Raw genomic sequence first — 17,447 nt, 5'->3', positions numbered from 1 at the left:
ATTTTCACACCTGGAGGAGAAATTTGATGATTGAAATTTCATGAGAAGATCCTGTCGCAACGAAGAACGCCTTTGATCTAATAATTGCCAACCCAATTCACGTATCATACCCGTGACACTTTCTCCTCTGCTTCACAATAATGTAAAATGAGTTGCTTTACTTTGAAGGTTTTCGATGTCTTCCGTCAATCCTATGTGGTAAGGATCCCACAGCAGACAGCAATACTCCAAAGGAGGACGGACAGGCATAGTGTAGGCAGTTTCTTTAGTAAACTTCTTGCATCTTTTAAGTGTTCTACCAATAAATCACATCTTTGGTTTGCTTTCACCATAATATTATCGACGCGGTCATTCCCACAGAAGTCCCAAAGTATTTAGATGAATTAACATCCTTTAGATCTGTGTGAGTTATTGTGTATCCAGAATTTAGCAGATGCATTTTAGTATTCATGTGGATCACGTTACACTTTTCAGTAATAGCTACTTTGCACATGAAAGCCCAAGCTGATGCGGACATCCACAGTAGTAGTTACTTTAGGGACAAAAAGCCACACTGATGTGGATATCTGCAGGTATATCCACAGTAACAGCTACTTCGCGGATAAAAGCCCATGCCGATGTGGACAGCCTTGGGTATATGTGGGAATATGTGTAAAAATGGTTACTTTATGGTTAAAACTACAATGTGTGACCTTCCCTCGAAATCTCGTCGGAATTTTCCACGTGCAGTATCACCTGAAGTGAGTTCAGCACTACAGATTCCTTGATGCTCAAAAAAATTGGGGGGCACAATGCACTCATCTTTTTTGCTGATGATCTCGTTGAAGTCGAAGATATGTATTGTGTATATCGAGGTTCATTGTAGCAACTCTGAAGCAATTTTAGATAAATATTTTGTTAAATGAATCGAAGTAAACCACTGAAGGCTGTCATTTTCATTAAAGTATATTCTTCATTGTTAACGTTACATATTGTTCCACCTATGTTCCATACACATTATACTTCGAACATTAACACTAACATTGCAGAATACTTTCACACACCAGAATGAACTAATACACCTGTCTTATAATACACCTGACAAACGACTCCAATACTCAGTTTCTCCGTGCCAAGTGTAGCGCACCCTTTCCAATGTCCGTACAATTTTTGTATATTAATTTATTTACGGAGATCACTGGTAGTTATTTAAAAGCAGACTAAATATCAAACAGATGTTGGGAACTTTAAACTAATATAACAACTTCTGTGTAACGATCACATTCTACATAAATATAATTTAGCATTCCTGTTTCCAATAGGCCGAGTAATTTGCTGAGGCTAGTTGTTGCTAATACTCTTAATGGAATCATTAGAAGTGAATGTTGTCTTTTTTCTGAACATGATTTTTCAACTTTAAATACTGTTTTGACGCTACAAAATTCCAAAAGTTAAGATAGTCACTGTATTTATGTGAATTAAGTGTGTTTCGAAAATTCAACTTTAGATGCAGCTTACGTATTTAGTACTTGAATTTTATCCAAGTTCAATAGTTCTGACCTGATCGAAAAAGCATTGTATTTACTCTGTCTACTGAGCTTTTCACTGAGCTATAAATTATCGAAAGGCGATAAAGTTTTATAAGTACGTAAATTGCGATTCTAAGTGTTTCATCAGATTGTGTATCAATTTGTATTCCTTATGAAATTGGTTGACTTTTCGGTTTGATATTTTTTTTTATTTGCTATTTTCTTTTGGTCTGTTATCTATATACAAGAACAGACCGAGTGTTGCACGTGAAGTGGCATGAATATAGAAAGTAATATTTTGATGCAATTTCAAATGTGTTAGTATAACTTAGCATTCTAGCGTTTAAGGAAAAAATCTGCATAGTATGTTTGTATAAAAAGAATAATAATAATATTATTAATGAGAAAAGAATAAAAAATAAATGTCCACATATTATCATTTGGCCATCTGGCTCACATATATATATTCATTCGGAATCCAGAAACGCGCTACTGGTCTGCTACATTTTGTAGCAGTGGTAGGTCGCAAATTTTGTACTTTAAAATTCTTAGCAACACTACTATACAACATTACACTACATAGCACTATAATGCACTACACTATTATACTTGGTATCAGAACCAAAGTGAGTTCTTATTTGCCTGTTCTGGCGTGTTCTCGGCGTGCTGACGTACAAAGCAAGATTCACAGGATCTGTGCTGTTGTACCACCAGAGGTGTAGAGATTGGGTGATGGCTGTCAGGGTTTCAGGAAATCCTTCCTGCTCCTCGCTGAGGCTCATGTCCTCACTGCTTCTGGAAGGTTGCTGTAGGTGGATGTTCTGCCCTGGCGCGTCTCGTTCCCATGATGTATGGGCTCTTCTTGGTTGCCATGTAGGCTTGCAGTTCATAAGTTGATATTTTAACTCTCAGCGAGTTCGGCTTATGCCACAGTTCCTCATTTCGTATTATATTATAGATTGTTGTATTACCAAAGACGTTCCTGCCCTGATCTGTAACATCTTGTCTAATGGCACATTCCCTGACGATGTGATCTTGGGTGACAATTGCTTCACATTCCCAAGTGTAGTTGTAGGTTCTCCTCCCTGGCCGCTTGGGATTAGCCAAGCGGTCTAAGGCGCTGCAGTCATGGACTGTGCGGCTGGTCCCGACGGAGGTTCGAGTCCTCCCAGGGGCGTGGGTGTGTGTGTGTTTGACCTTAGGATAAGTTAGGTTAAGTAGTGTGTAAGCTTAGGGACTGATGACCTTAGCAGTTAAGTCCCATAAGATTTCACACACATTCTCTTCCCTGTTTCCGCACTGTCCTACATTTCTTGCCATTCTCTAACAATGCTTGCCTTTATTCATTATTCGATGTGGCTCTAGTGCCTAGTATGTCCTTCGCCTTACCTTATTCGCCCTTATTGGGCCAATATTGTGCACCTCTGTTCCTTACCGCTAGGTCTAGAGGTAGCGAGCTTAGTGTCAGCAACAGCGCCTCAGTCGTTTTCCAGCGCAGGAGTACACTCCTCTATGCTCACCCCAGAGCCTGTGCTATTCTTACCTTTCTGGCTCTCGACGTTCGACCAGTGGCCCACAATCGCTGGTAAAATGGCGTTGTGGTAGGTTCTTATTGCATTTAGTGACAGCCGGAAACTGCTTTGGCCAATGGTTGTTTCGTTCAGGATCATAATGCACGTCTGGCAGTCGACTTCCACGTGTGCATGAAAGTTTTGCTTTTCTTCAATGTCAACTGTAAGGTACCTATATAAGTCTTTTCTTTTCACAGGCTGGTCATTTATTCCGATTGTGGGGTTTCTCGTTTTTGATAAATTTCTTTCAGTAACATATAAGCTGTTTTGTCTGCTGCTGTCGTTAGTTTGTTTTCTACACACCAGTTACTTAGTTTTTAAGAACTACTCTACTATTTTCCTTCAATTTAGCCTTTGTGTTGCCTGTTGCTGTAATTACCAGGTCGTCCGCAGGCATTGCAGCCTCTAGCGTTTGCAGAACTCTGAACCACAGACCGGACCTTGTGGGCAGCCTTTCACAGTTTTATTTCCAGGACATTCTAGTTGCACCTACCTGTCTGTGCAATAATCCCGTACACTGTTATAGAGACACCTCGGACAGTCTATCCGTTCCAGTCTTTTGAACAGGGCAGGCCACCACGAATTATCAAATGCCCCAGCTATACCAATCATTATGCTCATAACATACTGAGGTGTCCACAATATTCCTTGCATAATTTATCGCATCCTCGCTGGATTTCTCTTTCCTGTAACCGTACTGCACGGGATTCGTGCCTACTGCCCGTCAGTGTCAGTCAGCAGCACGTGAGAATCTCCTGTACTTTGGCTACAGCATTTACCAAAGCAACCGGCCCGTCAGGTTTCGGTCCTCTAGGGTCTTTGTCTTCCCCTTCTTTTAGTATAATGGTATTCGTAATTTTCCAAATTATGGGCAATCGTCCCTGAAAAAAACATTCGTTTAATAACACTGTCATATGTGGTACAATTTGGTCTACTAGCTGATGCAACACTTCTGCCATTATTCTGTCAGGCCTTGATGCTTCATCAAATCCGCTTGTTTGCTACGGTTGTATCTTAAATTCTGCCTTTAAAAGTTCCCAACCGCCATAAGTAGATTGTATATTCACTGGAGCTGGTTGTTAGCGTCTAAATCATAATCTGCGTTTATAATTGTGAGGTAAATGAGATGATATTGTCGTCGTTGGAAAGTAGCTGTGTTGAGAGGCTTATTCATGACATGAAGGCCAAGTTCTTGTATAGTGTCCTGAAGACAGAGTCCTCTTTCATCCTTTACTCTGCTATGTCACAATGTTGATATCACGTTTGCGTCCATTAATAAAATGTGTCTGTCGTGTCGATCCAGTATTGTTGCTGTTTTTAAGTTGTCTGTACGTGGTTGTATCCCCTGACTGTATTGAAATTATTGATTAGTTATGTACAATTTTCCCAAGGCAGTCATTATTTCTGTTTTCACCATGTGTTCATCATAGAGCTGATGTGCTTTTGTCACTGTTATGTCTTTATCTGGCATCACAATGGCTGCTGTTGGATGAAGACCTGATGTTATGGTCGATCTTTGCTGCAACTGGCATGTGCAGTGATACCCCATTTCTGCATTACGGCGTCTGCATACATCGCATGTGTAGGTCCAACTCCTCTAAGACTTTCCAGAGTTCTTGCATCACCATGACACTGGGCATTGCATTTATATGGCCTATTTTAATCATTTGCCTCTATCTCACTGCGACTGGAGTGCGAGTTGATTGCATACGAAGGTTCAAATGGCTCTGAGCACTATGGGACTTAACTTCTGAGGTCATCAGTCCCCTAGAACTTAGAACTACTTAAATCTAACTAACCTAAGGACATCATACACATCCATGCCCGAGGCAGGATTAGAACCTGCGACCGTAGCGGTCGCGCGGTTCCAGACTGTAGCGCCTAGAACCACTCGGCCACCCCAGCCTGCATACGAAGGCTATGGGAACCTAGTGAACAAATATCTATGGGGCTATTCTGTAATCATACACAGTTCGGCTATGTGTCATCACTAACTGCCTGTACAGATGCTTAATATCAAGTCTCTTCTGCCTCCTCTTAAAGATGACGGCAAGTACGGTCCGCAGTTCCTTTGTACACAGATTAAAACATGTTTTGCATCAACCCGGTTCCCAGAACTCCTGAAGATAAACGCTGACTGCAGATATTGCATCACAGCCACTCTCCCTTTCACTGTTCAGAGATGTGACTAAACCCGCCCAGAGGTGTAAACAACCATGCACGAGCAGCGCCTATTAGACGAAGGGGGTCCGACAGCCGATCAGTTCCAGTCATTGCACCAGGAAGGAGGTACACGGCTCGTGTTGTCTGTAGTTCAACCATGCCTAGACGGTCAATACCGCGGTTCGATCGCTTCCGCATTGTTACTTTGTGCCAGGAAGGGCTCTCAACAAGGGAAGTGTCCAGACGTCTCTGGGTGAACCAAAGCGATGTTGTTCTGACATGGCGGGGATACAGAGAGACGGAAACTGTCGATGACATGCCTCGTTCACGCCACCCAAGGGCTACAACTGCAGTGGATGACCGCTACCTACGGATTGTGGCCGGAGGAACCCTGACAGCAACGCCACCATGTTGAATAATGCTTTTCGTGCAGCCACAGGACGTCGTGTTACGAATCAAACTGTGCGCAATAGGCTGCATGATGCGCAACTTCACTACCGACGTCCATGGCGAGGTCCATCTTGCAGCCACGACACCATGCAGCGCGGTACAGATAGGCCCAATAACATGCCGAATGGACCGCTCAGGATTGGCATAACGTTCTCTTCACCGATGAGTGTCCCATATGCTTTCAACCAGACAATCGTCGGAGACGTGTTTGGAGGCAACCCGGTCAGGCTGAACGCCTTAGATACAATGTCAAGCGAGTGCAGCAACGTGGAGGTTCCCTGCTGTTTTGGGGTGACACTATGTGGAGCCGACGTACGCCGCTGGTGGTCATGGAAGGGGTCGTAACGGCTGTACGATACGTGAATGCCATCTTCAGACCGGTAGTGCAACCATATCGGTAGTACATTGGCGAGGCATTCGTCTTCATGGACGACAACTCGCATCGACAATTCGCAACCCCATCGTGCACATATTCTGAATGACTCCCTTCAGGATGACATCATCTCTCGACTATAGTGGCCAGCATGTTCTCCAGACATGAAACCTATCGAACATGACTGGGATAGATTGAAAATGGCTGTTTGTGGACCAAGTGACCCACCAACAACTCTGAGGGATATACGCCGAATTGCCGTTGAGGAGTAGGACAATCTGGACCAACAGTGCCTTGATGAAGTTGTGCCTCGACAAATACAGACATGCATCAATGCAAGAGGACGTGCTACTGGCTATTAGAGGTACCGGTGTGTACAGCAATCTGGACCACCTCCTCTGAAGGTCTCGCTGTATGGTGGTACAACATGCAATGTGTGGTTTTCATGAGCAACAAATAGAGCGGAAATGATGTTTATGTTGATCTCTGTTCCAATATTCTGTACAGGTTCCGGAACTCTCGGAACCGAGGTGATGGAAAACTTTTTTTGATGTGTATATTTGTAGGCAGTTTGTTGATACTGAGCTAAATATGATCAACTTCCTCCGTGACAAGAAAATTATGGTTCACACTTTTGGATCAATGTGCTTAACAAGGTGCCTTATTGCTATGGTTAACACACGTAAATGCTCTAATTTAGCAAGTCTTATTGCGTTTTCACGCATTTCGTACATAGACCGCGGGTCCATTTTTCATGTCATGTCTTTCATGTTGCCATCTGTAGCTTCTTCTATGATCTGTGTATTTTTATAATCTTCCTCCATTATATGTTGCGTACTACCACACTTCGCTGCTATAACATGTTGCGTGCTGTCACGCCTTGCTTACATTGCACTTTCAACTTTTTCTGGATGTCCTTTAAGGCTTCCCTGTCTAGAGGTAGGCATTTGTCCGTTCCTTGTTTCGTTTCTTCTTAGCCATTGCCGTAAACTCCATTCCTTCTCTTCATTATTCGTGTTATTGGCCTTCTTATTGTCCATCTCATTATCGGCCTTGCCTGTAAGATAAGTCACGTTTTCGGTTTGTGCCGCTGTGTCTCTTCTCGTTATATCCTTCACACTGGACCAGAACATTTTCGAACTTTCTGCATCTCGCTTTCTTTTCCACGCAGGTTTTCGTTTCTTACAAAGATGACAGGTAATTTTATAGTCCGTTCTATCAGTGGGCTCGGGTTTAATAGGTTTCTTTCTGTACAGTGTATCATCTTATCCAACTGTTGACCTGATATTTGCCGCATTTTATTTACTATGTAGTACTGCAATTACTGACTGCAATGTGGTCCTTCACAGCAGTTGATCGAATACAATGCACATTCCTTTTTGTGTAAACAACTGTGCTCTGACTTTTGGATTTACGTGCAGCACATAATACACTGTAAACTTCTCCCATGGACCTGTTTTAAGCGTTTTGTTTGTTCTAAGAACTGCTCCGTGTCTGAGGTTCCCTCCAAGTTCTGTTCGTAGAGTGACTCAGTTCACTGCCTGGCATGGTTACTGGGTCATCGTATACTATCACTTTCGGCCTGCATTTCCTAGATGCTTCGCATTTAATTTCTTTATTTAGGCCCGAATTCTGTTTCAGTTTCGTGATTTCCTCTTCTGTTTCAGTTATGACTACACTGCGAATTTTGTTTCGGCTTGCCTGTTTTCACTTCCGTCTCATTTTCAGTTGTGACTGTACTGTTTGCTGTCTTTATTTTTAAAGCTTATCTTTTCTTTCTTCTGATGAATTAGCTCTTGCCGGCCGCGGTGGTCTCGCGGTTCTAGGCGCTCAGTCCGGAACCGCGCGACTGCTACGGTCGCAGGTTCGAATCCTGCCTCGGGCATGGATGTGTGTGATGTCCTTAGGTTAGTTAGGTTTAAGTAGTTCTAAGTTCTAGGGGACTGATGACCACAGATGTTAAGTCCCATACTGCTCAGAGACATTTTTTTTTGTTTTTGTTTGAATTAGCTCTTTCAGTCGGGTCTGTATTTCCTTTCCGTCTTTGTTGTCCTTGGATCAGATAAATTGTGTGATACCTTGCTTGGCTTACGTGATCTTAATAACTGATTTTCTGGTGGCCGATCCCGGCGGAGTTTCGAGTCCTCCCTCGGGCATAGGTGTGTGTGTTTGTCCTTAGGATAATTTAGGTTAAGTAGTGTGTAAGCTTAGGGACTGATGACCTTAGCAGTTAAGTCCCATAAGATTTCACACAGATTTGAACATTTTTGTGGTGGCCGTCTGAACGACTAGAGCAGTGGTGTCACACTAGCGAACGAACGGATCGTCTAGTTTTTGTTTTCTTGCCTAAGCCTGGCATATATTTTTCTAATTGTTCTATACGTCCAGGCAGTTTTGCGTGTGATACTGCCCAATGAGTGAGTTGTTATTTCAGTTCTGGCACTTTTGCGGCAGTACTCTTTGTAGTTACGTGGGACAGTGTCACTGAGATACTGAAAGAAGTGAACTAGCAGACTCTCGAAAAAGACGGTAAACTATCCCGAGAAAGTCTATTAACGAAGTTGCAAGAACCGGCTTTAAATGATTATTCTAGGGATATATTACAACCCCTACGTATCGCTGACAATGGGATCGTGAGGATAACATTAGAATAATTACTGCACGCACAGATGCATTCAATCATTCTTCTCGCGCCTCATACTCGAATGTAAACCCTAATAACTGGTGCAATGGGACGTTCCCTCTGCCATGCACCGCACGGTGGTTTGCAGAGTATAGACGTAGATGTAGATTCCTTATTAACATATTATAGTATGCTTCACGGTAAATGATAACAGCCAAACAGCTGCAGGATAAAGATTTACTAAAATTCTTGGCCACGGTTTCGGTATATCTAAATATACCTTCATCAGAAGTAAAATACACCTGAACAGGAAGACACCTACATTAGCAAAAACGTTGCATCAGAACTGAGAAAGAAAAAAACACTATGGCTAAAGTAACTGTAAAATTACCAGAGTATTACAAGGACAATAACTTTTAGTCACTTACTAAAATCACATCCTGCAGTGGAGATACATAAAACAATTGCGCCAAAGGCGTCGTCAGTAGTTAAAACATCATCTCCATGTATACAACATAATAATGGACAGAGGGTTGATGCAAACACAGCATAGCAACATTACCTCGGCTGTGAACTAGCGTGAAGAGGGTGTGAAAGCCCTAGGGCAGACAGTTTCACCGAGAGAGGGCAGTTGTGGTATGCGCGAGACACTCGCGCACATTAATCAATCTGGTAATGAAGACAGAAGGTTTGAATTAGGACAACTTTTAATAATTTTGATGTGCATGTGTATGTATCCGTGGCTTTTAATGTGCGCGAGTGTCTCGCGCATACCACAAGTGCCCTCTCTCGGTGAAACTGTCTGCCCTAGGGCTTTCACACCCTCTTCACGCTAGTTCGCAGGCGAGGTAATGATGCTGTGCTGTGTTTGCATCAACCCTCTGTCCATAATTATGTTGTATACATGGAGATGATGTTTTAACTACTGACGACGCCTTTGGCACAGTTGTTTTATGTATCACCACTGCAATATGTGATTTTAGTAAGTGACTAAAATTTTTTGTGCTTGTAATACTCTGGTAATTTTACAGTTACTTTAGCTGTAGTGTTTTTTTCTTTCTGAGTTCCGATGCAAAATTTTTGTTAATCAAGGTGTCTTCCTGTTCAGGTGTATTTTACTTTTGATGAAGGTATATTTAGATATACCGAAACCGTTGTCAAGAATTTTAATAAATCTTTATCCAGCAACTGTTTGTCTGTTATCATTTACCGTGAAGAATGTTAACAGTTGCTGTTTCAGCCATGTTTAAAATCTTGCATTATAGTATGTTCTCAAGTTCGTCTGATTCTACATTACCTGTTCCTGAGTGCTCGGAAGTTTTTGTGGAGCACTTTGTTGCACTCTCTGTGTCCCTTTTCGCCTCATCGACGTTTCATAATGCATGGATGAAATACCTGGGCCCCGCTACGTTGGTACTCACGTACATGTAGAGACGCCGTTGTTGCTGACACCTCTTCCGTCTCCACAGTCGCCGACGTCACACGCCTCCACCGAAGCTAGTACCGATGCCACGGGTGGTCGGTGCTGCGACAGCTGCAGCCGGTGTTACTGCTGCTGACGTCAGCTGCGCCCCACTTGGCCTGAACGCTGATGTTGACGCTTCGCAATTCGACGCTGCGCGGCGCGACGCGGCCCGGGCCGCGGAGAACGACTGTTACACGCAGACCAATATACGAAGAGTGTTTATACGCCTCTTACTATCACATTAATGGTTCAAATGGCTCTGAGCATTATGGGACTTAACATCTGAGGTCATCAGTCCCCGGCCGCCGGTGTGGCCGTGCGGTTCTAGGCGCTTCAGTCTGGAACCGCGTGACCGCTACTGCCGCAGGTTCGAATCCTGCCTCGGCATGGATGTGTGTGATGTCCTTAGGTTGGTTAAGTTTAAGTGGTTCTAAGTTCTAGGGGACTGATGACCACAGATGTTAAGTCCCATAGTGCTCAGAGCCATTTCATCAGTCCCCTAGAACTTCGAACTACTTAAACCTAACTAACCTAAGGATATCACACACATCCACGCCCGAGGCAGGATTTGAACCTGCGACTGTAGCGGTCGCGCGTTTCCAGACTGAAGCGCCTAGAACCGCTCGGTCACAACGGCCAGCATCACAGTAATGTCCGCACGTTTCACACTCACTAACAGCGGAATTGATGCCGTTGCATGCACTCGCTAACCGAACGTAAACGTTAGTGCATTCCGTTTTCCACCGTAAATCCGGTTTTTTACGAGATGTGGTCATTACTGAAGTAAAGTAAGTGAATAAAATCGTATAGTATGAATGATCACTGTGACGATAGAAGTTAGTTTTGTGAAAATTTGTTAAAATAATACAGTGTAAGCTTTCGCTGCTGCTACTTACATCACTTACAATTTGTACATCACGTACAATTTCCAGCCTAATAGGCCGTGGTCGATGTATAAATTTTTTTCCTAACGTTTCCTCTCCGACTGCGGGAGACATCTTCAGAGAAAAAGTGACGACAATTTAAAAGAAATACACATGGGCCAAGATGATACCGTTTTTAATTTTGATGTGTCATTATTTACCATGATCCCAGTGAACGAAGCTATCTCATGCAGAGCGGATATTTTTCCAGCAGATATTCTGTACTGACTCAGACACTGTCTCACTACGATCTATTTTCAATACAATAATCATTTTTATGAACAGACTGACAAGGTGGCTATGGGCACTCCTCTTAGCGCAGCTGTGGCCAATTTGTTTATGGGGAACTTTGAACAACGGGCGTTGCAGACTGCCAGTAAAAGACCAGCCACGTGATATCGCCATGTCGATGATACTTTTCGTAGTATGAACGCTCGGTGCAGAGGAATTGGATGCCTTCCTAACACATCTCAAAAGTTTCAATCCAAAAATGCAATTTACTACGGAGACGTAGATAATGGCCAACTGACTTTCTCGAATGTGTCTGTTATCAAGCGAGAGCTCGGGACGTTGTGCCTAGGGTATACAGAAAAGCCATGCATACTGACCGTTACCTGCACAAAGATTCTACCCACCACTCCAGACAGAAAAGACATGTGATTAAAACCATGGTGAATAGGGAACACAAAATTTTTGAACCGATTTATTTCAAAGATGAGCTTGAACATCTACGGTCGACAGTCAAGAACAATCGTCGTTCTAACAAGGAGATAAATCGGGTACTTCTCCCTAGGGAGAGAATTTGAATCGACGAGGAACTACGGTCGCCCAAAGGGAAAGTACTCCTCCCGTTCATCAATTTGATTACAGGTCGCAGTGGGGAAATGTCGACCAAGTATGGTTTGGAAACTAACTTCAGATCCACCAGGGAGATAAAAGAATGTTTAAGAATGGCAAAAGATATACGACATCCCTTGTCTACACTGGGTGTGTATAAAATTCCTTGTAGTTGTGGACTGGTTTATATAGGTACCACAAAAACACATGGAATTGCCACCTGGGACATACGAATAAATCGGCAGTAGCGGAACATCTTTACCAAGCGGGTGATTATGAAATAAAATTCGCTGAGACGAGTATCATATCGAAAACATCGCATTATCAGTGCGTAGAGAGGGCTATTGAGATTTATAAACACTGCAATAACTTTAACAGAAAAGAGGAAGATGTTAAATTAGATAAAATTTGGATGTCAACATTGCAACGTTAGAATGACGATCGACTACTTTCAGTCGAGAATGTTGCCACTACCATAGATAATCCCGTAGCTGACGTCACGCGATGGACTGTGGTGCTCTCTACACTCCCCATATATTCGGCGCTCCCCCGAGTTCTTGTTGGAGTTCGCCATTTTATTTCTGAAGATGCCCTCTCCAGCCGGAAAGGAAATATTAGGGGAAAATTTTATACACCGATCACGGCCTATCATCCCGGAAGTTGTAAGTGGTGTTTAAAATATTTTTTTTTTCATATTGTTGGAGTCGAAAGGTTAAGTGTAGATGACTACTCCAGTATGTGTGTGTAGTATAGTGTCGTGTCCGTGTTGGGAACCATGAGAGAAGGGAGACAGTGAAACCCAGTCCCTGCACATAGCCTGCACCAACGAGCCCGGGAAGCTTATCGTTCCCATCCGAGAGACGTTTCACCATCGAAAATGTCGCGTGCTCTCACTTCACGAGACAAGGCGGACAGGTTTGGAATTTAGTCCAGGACATTTGCGCAAAGACTTTACGTAACCATCCCCGATGCTCCCTCTGCCGTAAAGAGAGAGGCAAAATTGTCAACATCACGCGGCACACCCAGAGGGCCACATATCCCTGTACTGTACTGGCCCGCCTGACGGAGCTTACCTTCGAAGGTCCGACGCGAACCGGAGTATCCAGTTCGGCAGGGCCGTTGACAGTAAATGAAGTATTAGTCACAGTTAAATTACTTCTCAAGAGTGCGAAAACGTCATAAGCGGCCACTTAGGACGCCAATCTGAGATGGGCTCCGGGCGTGCCGAGTGTAACCATGTAACATTTGCATACAAGACGAGTTTTCAAGATTTTTATGGCTGGGGGAGGGGGAGGAGGGGCCAAGAGGTTGAAGAGGTGCGTTCCGGCACCTAAAATTTGGAAATTAAGCACTTCCAATAAACAATTCTACCAAATGTTATTTCTACCTAGCAACATTTCCATCACGAGAACTTCTACCACATACATCATCTATCACTACATCTACCACTTTTACACTCTATCAGTAACAGTCCCACAATTAAAATGACTACCAAATCGTAAACCATCTGACACAAAACTTTACCGGAACTATTCTATACCGCTAAACATCTTCACAGAAAGACTTACCTTAAGATAACTTTACCATACTCTGACATCTCGGAAACACAACTCTACAGTACCAGAATTTAAACCTGCAAGAAAAATCAAACTCCAGAATGAAATTTTCACTCTGCAAGTGCTCTACCAGATAGAGCACTTGCCCGTGGAAGGCAATGGTCCCGAGTTCGAGTCTCGGTCCGGCACACAGTTTTAATCTGCCAGTAAGTTTCATATCATCGCACACTCAGCTGCAGAGTGAAAATCTCGTTCTGAAAACATCCCCCAGGCTGTGACAAAGCCATGTCTCCGCAATATCCTTGCTTCCAGGAGTGCTAGTTCTGCAAGGTTCGCAGGAGAGCTTCTGTGAAGTTTGGAAGGTAGGAGACGAGGTACTGGCGGAAGTAAAGCTGTGAGGACGGGTCGTGAGCCGTGCTTGGGTAACTCAGATGGTAGAGCACTTTCCAGCGAAAGGCAATGGTCCCGATTTCGTGTCTCGGTTCAAATGGTTCAAATGGCTCTGAGCACTATGGGACTTAACATCTGTGGTCATCAGTCCCCTAGAACATAGAACTACTTAAACCTAACTAACCTAAGGACATCACACACATCCATGCCCGAGGCAGGATTCGAACCTGCGACCGTAGCGGTCTTGCGGTTCCAGACTGAAGCGCCCAGAACCGCACGGCCACACCGGCCGGCCTCGTGTCTCGGTCCGGCACACAGTTTTAATCTGCCAGGAAGCTTCAAAATCAAACTCTTTTATCAGTAATCTGTGTATCACGAGATGAAAAGTCGGAGCAGCCTGTATGTGCCAGAAGCTGTTTCACCAGTTGAATATTCTTATCAAGAAAACTGAAAAACCATACCGGTCACACCTGTAATAAGCTTCATATGCAGATTTCCAATTCTGCAGTAGAAGAAAAATTGCAGTTTCAGAAGTTATGTAAAGCAGTGTGAAGAAGGTATATAAAAGTACGCCACAGAGTGGAGAAAATAAAAATAAAAAACTGTCAATAAGATATAATTACGTGTCCTTTGAGCTTTGTTTCTTGTCTCCCTTAAAACTATATAATCACTGTTCTTCTGCTCGAAAAGATTTAACTTGATCCCAATGACATTATTTCGTAAGCTAAATATCCGTGCAAACAAATTTATTTTTAACGCAATAATGTTTTAGGTTTTATGGTATAATTTCATGTTCTACACAATCGAAGGTCTTGTCAAGCTCACGAAAAGTATGAACAGGGTATTTTTTGTATAATTTTTTCATAAGTAAGTTTCTGGAGATCGTATATTGCTTCCGTTGTAGAGAATCATCAACGAAAGTAAAACTGGGCAGCTGTCAAAAGGTTATTATTAGAAAAAAATATTCTTATAAGATGTCTTCTCAAAAAGTAGAAATTACTTGCTTATTTCCATTTTTGTAAGTGGGTGTTACTACTGTACATCTCAGTTATATGTCACTATCGACTTCTGCTTTAAACATTAGATGTGCGCTTATGCAGGAATGTCATAGGTTTTAGAGAGATATGCTTATAGGACTACGCCATACTTAAGCGCTATGGTTTGTAAGTCAAATCTTCAAGCCTCTGGTTGCTTCCTGTCATTACTGCTATTACTACTAATATTCTTTCCACAATAAATATTTCGTAAATACTAGTGCAGCTTCTTAGCCACTCGTTATGTACGTACATTGCAATGTTAACACAGAATTTGTTTTTTGTTAACAGCAAACTCTGGCGCAGTGGAACATAGCCTTCTACATCGCAGCGGGCGTAACGTGTGGCTGCTTCGTTTTTTACCTGATTTTCGGTTCAGTGGAAGAGCAGAGTTGGAACAGACCTCCTGAGAAATCTAAAGATCCTGAAAAATCATCCCCAGCTCAAGAAACGTAGCAATACTTCTAAATTTCACTCTTGCTTCATCTGTCTAATTAACTGAATTTAATTCTTCTATCTACAGCTGCCTTTCTTGTATGTTTATATTTTTTTGACAAATAAATAACTACTTTTGTACTTTCTTATCACCAGTTTCCAATTTTAAATTCACTACAAGTTAATTAGTGATCATTGCAAAGTTTCAAACATCCCTGATATAGCAAACATTTGATTGTGGTAACGTGTCTCAGTAGAATAAGGCATAAGTCACTGAAAAATTTAGTTACTAGTACGGCAGTGCTAAATGTAATGGTTGCGACACGTGGAAAAGAGCACAGGTCACACCCGTCTACAAGAAGTGTAGCAGAAATGATCCACAGAACTACCGTCCAGTATTCTTGACATCAATATTTTGTAGAATCTTAGAACATATTCTGAGCTCAAACTTAATGAGGTGTTTTGACAGAATGACCTCAATGGCAACCAGCGTAGAGACCTGAAACATTGATTACGTGAAACCGAACTCGCACTTTTCTGACATGAAATACTGAAAGCTTTAGGTCCAGGCAGACAGGTAGACGCATTATTTCATAAGCATTTGGGTCAGTATCACACCTACGCTTGTTGTCAAAAGTACGGTCATATGGGGGTATCAAGTGAAATTTGTGGCTGGACTGAGAACTTTTAAGTAGGGAGGTCGTATTATGTTATCTTGGACGGAGAATCATCGTCATGTAGGAGTAACTTCAGCTGTGACCCAGGGAAGTTCTGGGATCATTGCTGTTCATGTTGTATATTAATGACCTTGCAGACAATAGTAACAGTACTCTAAGACTTTTTGCAGATGATGCAGTTATCTGTGATGAAGTACTGTCTGAAAGAAGCTGCATAAAATTCTATCAGATCTCTGTAAGATTTCAAAGTCGTGCATATATTAGCAATTTGCTTTAAATGTGCAGTGACTATAATATCAATGAGACACAGCGAACTCATGCAAGGACGTGGGTGTAACACTTTGTAGGGATACGAATTGGAATGATCATATAGGCTCAGTTGTGGGTAAGGTAGGTGGCAGACTTCAGTTTGTTGGTAGAATACTGGGTAAGTGCATTCAGTCTACAAATGAGATTGCTTACAAACCAGACGTGCGACCCATCCTAGAACATTGCTCAAGTGTGTGGGACCCGTACCAGATAGGACTACCAGCGGATATTGAATGTATACAGAGAAGGGCAGCACGAATGGTCACAGGTTTGTTTGACCTGTGGGAGAGTGTCACAGAGATACTGAAGGAATGGAACTGGAAGACTCTTGAAGATAGACGCAAACCATCCCGAGAAAGTCTATTAACAAAGTTTCAACAACCGGCTTTAAACGATGACTAAGAGTATACTACAACCCCATACATATCGCTCACAAAGTGATCGCGAGGGTAAGATTAGAATACTTGCTTCACGCACAGACGCATTCAAACAATCATTCTTTCCGCGCTCCATACGTGAATTGAACGGGAGGACTCCTAATAATTAGTACCTGCCATGCAGCTCACGGTGGTGTGCAGGGTATAGACGTAAATGTAGGTGTAGATGCTGATGTAGATCAGTACATTATTCACGTCACGGCGCAGTCTGTAGGTCACATTGTCGTCAGGTTCCTGGCGTACCACTGCAATTTGAACCCCATTGAACTTATTTGGAGCTAAGTTAAAGGACACGTCGCAAGAAATACCAGACGAGCTCAAATTAATGCTCGAAACTCTATCGCACATCACCGCCGAACGTTAGTGGGATGCAGAACGACACGTAATAAAAAAAGAAGACAAAATGTGGCACTTGTATGGTTTCATAGATTGTGTTATTTATCGGCTACTCATCAGTTCTGATTCACATTCAGATTCAGACACAGAATTAGCAAAGTTCAGAGGTTGTCACATGACTGAGGTGAGTAATACCGTCAGTGGCTTCAATATTTCACATAGAAAAATCTCTGCAATATGCTCTTAAAATCACGCATTGCTCTGACAGATAAATTATACTGCGTTTATGCAACTGTTTTCGATGCTCTTTTTCTAAGCTAAAATATTGTTTCCACCTGGTCCCTTGAGAAGCGTATTATG

General features: G+C 42.7%; 1 protein-coding gene across 2 annotated transcripts in view; it reads left to right on the top strand.

The window, feature by feature from the left end:
- Positions 1-15,414, top strand: part of LOC126234448 (sialin-like) — a 152,482-nt gene extending 137,068 nt beyond the window's left edge. For both annotated transcript variants that reach the window (XM_049943144.1, XM_049943143.1), the window contains one exon: positions 15,185-15,414. In XM_049943144.1, coding sequence (XP_049799101.1) covers positions 15,185-15,349 — 165 coding nt within the window. In that variant the 3' untranslated portion in view covers positions 15,350-15,414. The remainder of the gene's footprint in view (positions 1-15,184) is intronic.
- Positions 15,415-17,447: the final 2,033 nt, after the last annotated feature.

Source organism: Schistocerca nitens, chromosome 2 (genome assembly GCF_023898315.1).
Source record: "Schistocerca nitens isolate TAMUIC-IGC-003100 chromosome 2, iqSchNite1.1, whole genome shotgun sequence".
Taxonomy (NCBI): domain Eukaryota; kingdom Metazoa; phylum Arthropoda; class Insecta; order Orthoptera; family Acrididae; genus Schistocerca; species Schistocerca nitens.
The sequence above is the reverse complement of the archived record's forward strand: the minus strand, read 5'-3'. Positions and strand labels throughout refer to the sequence as shown.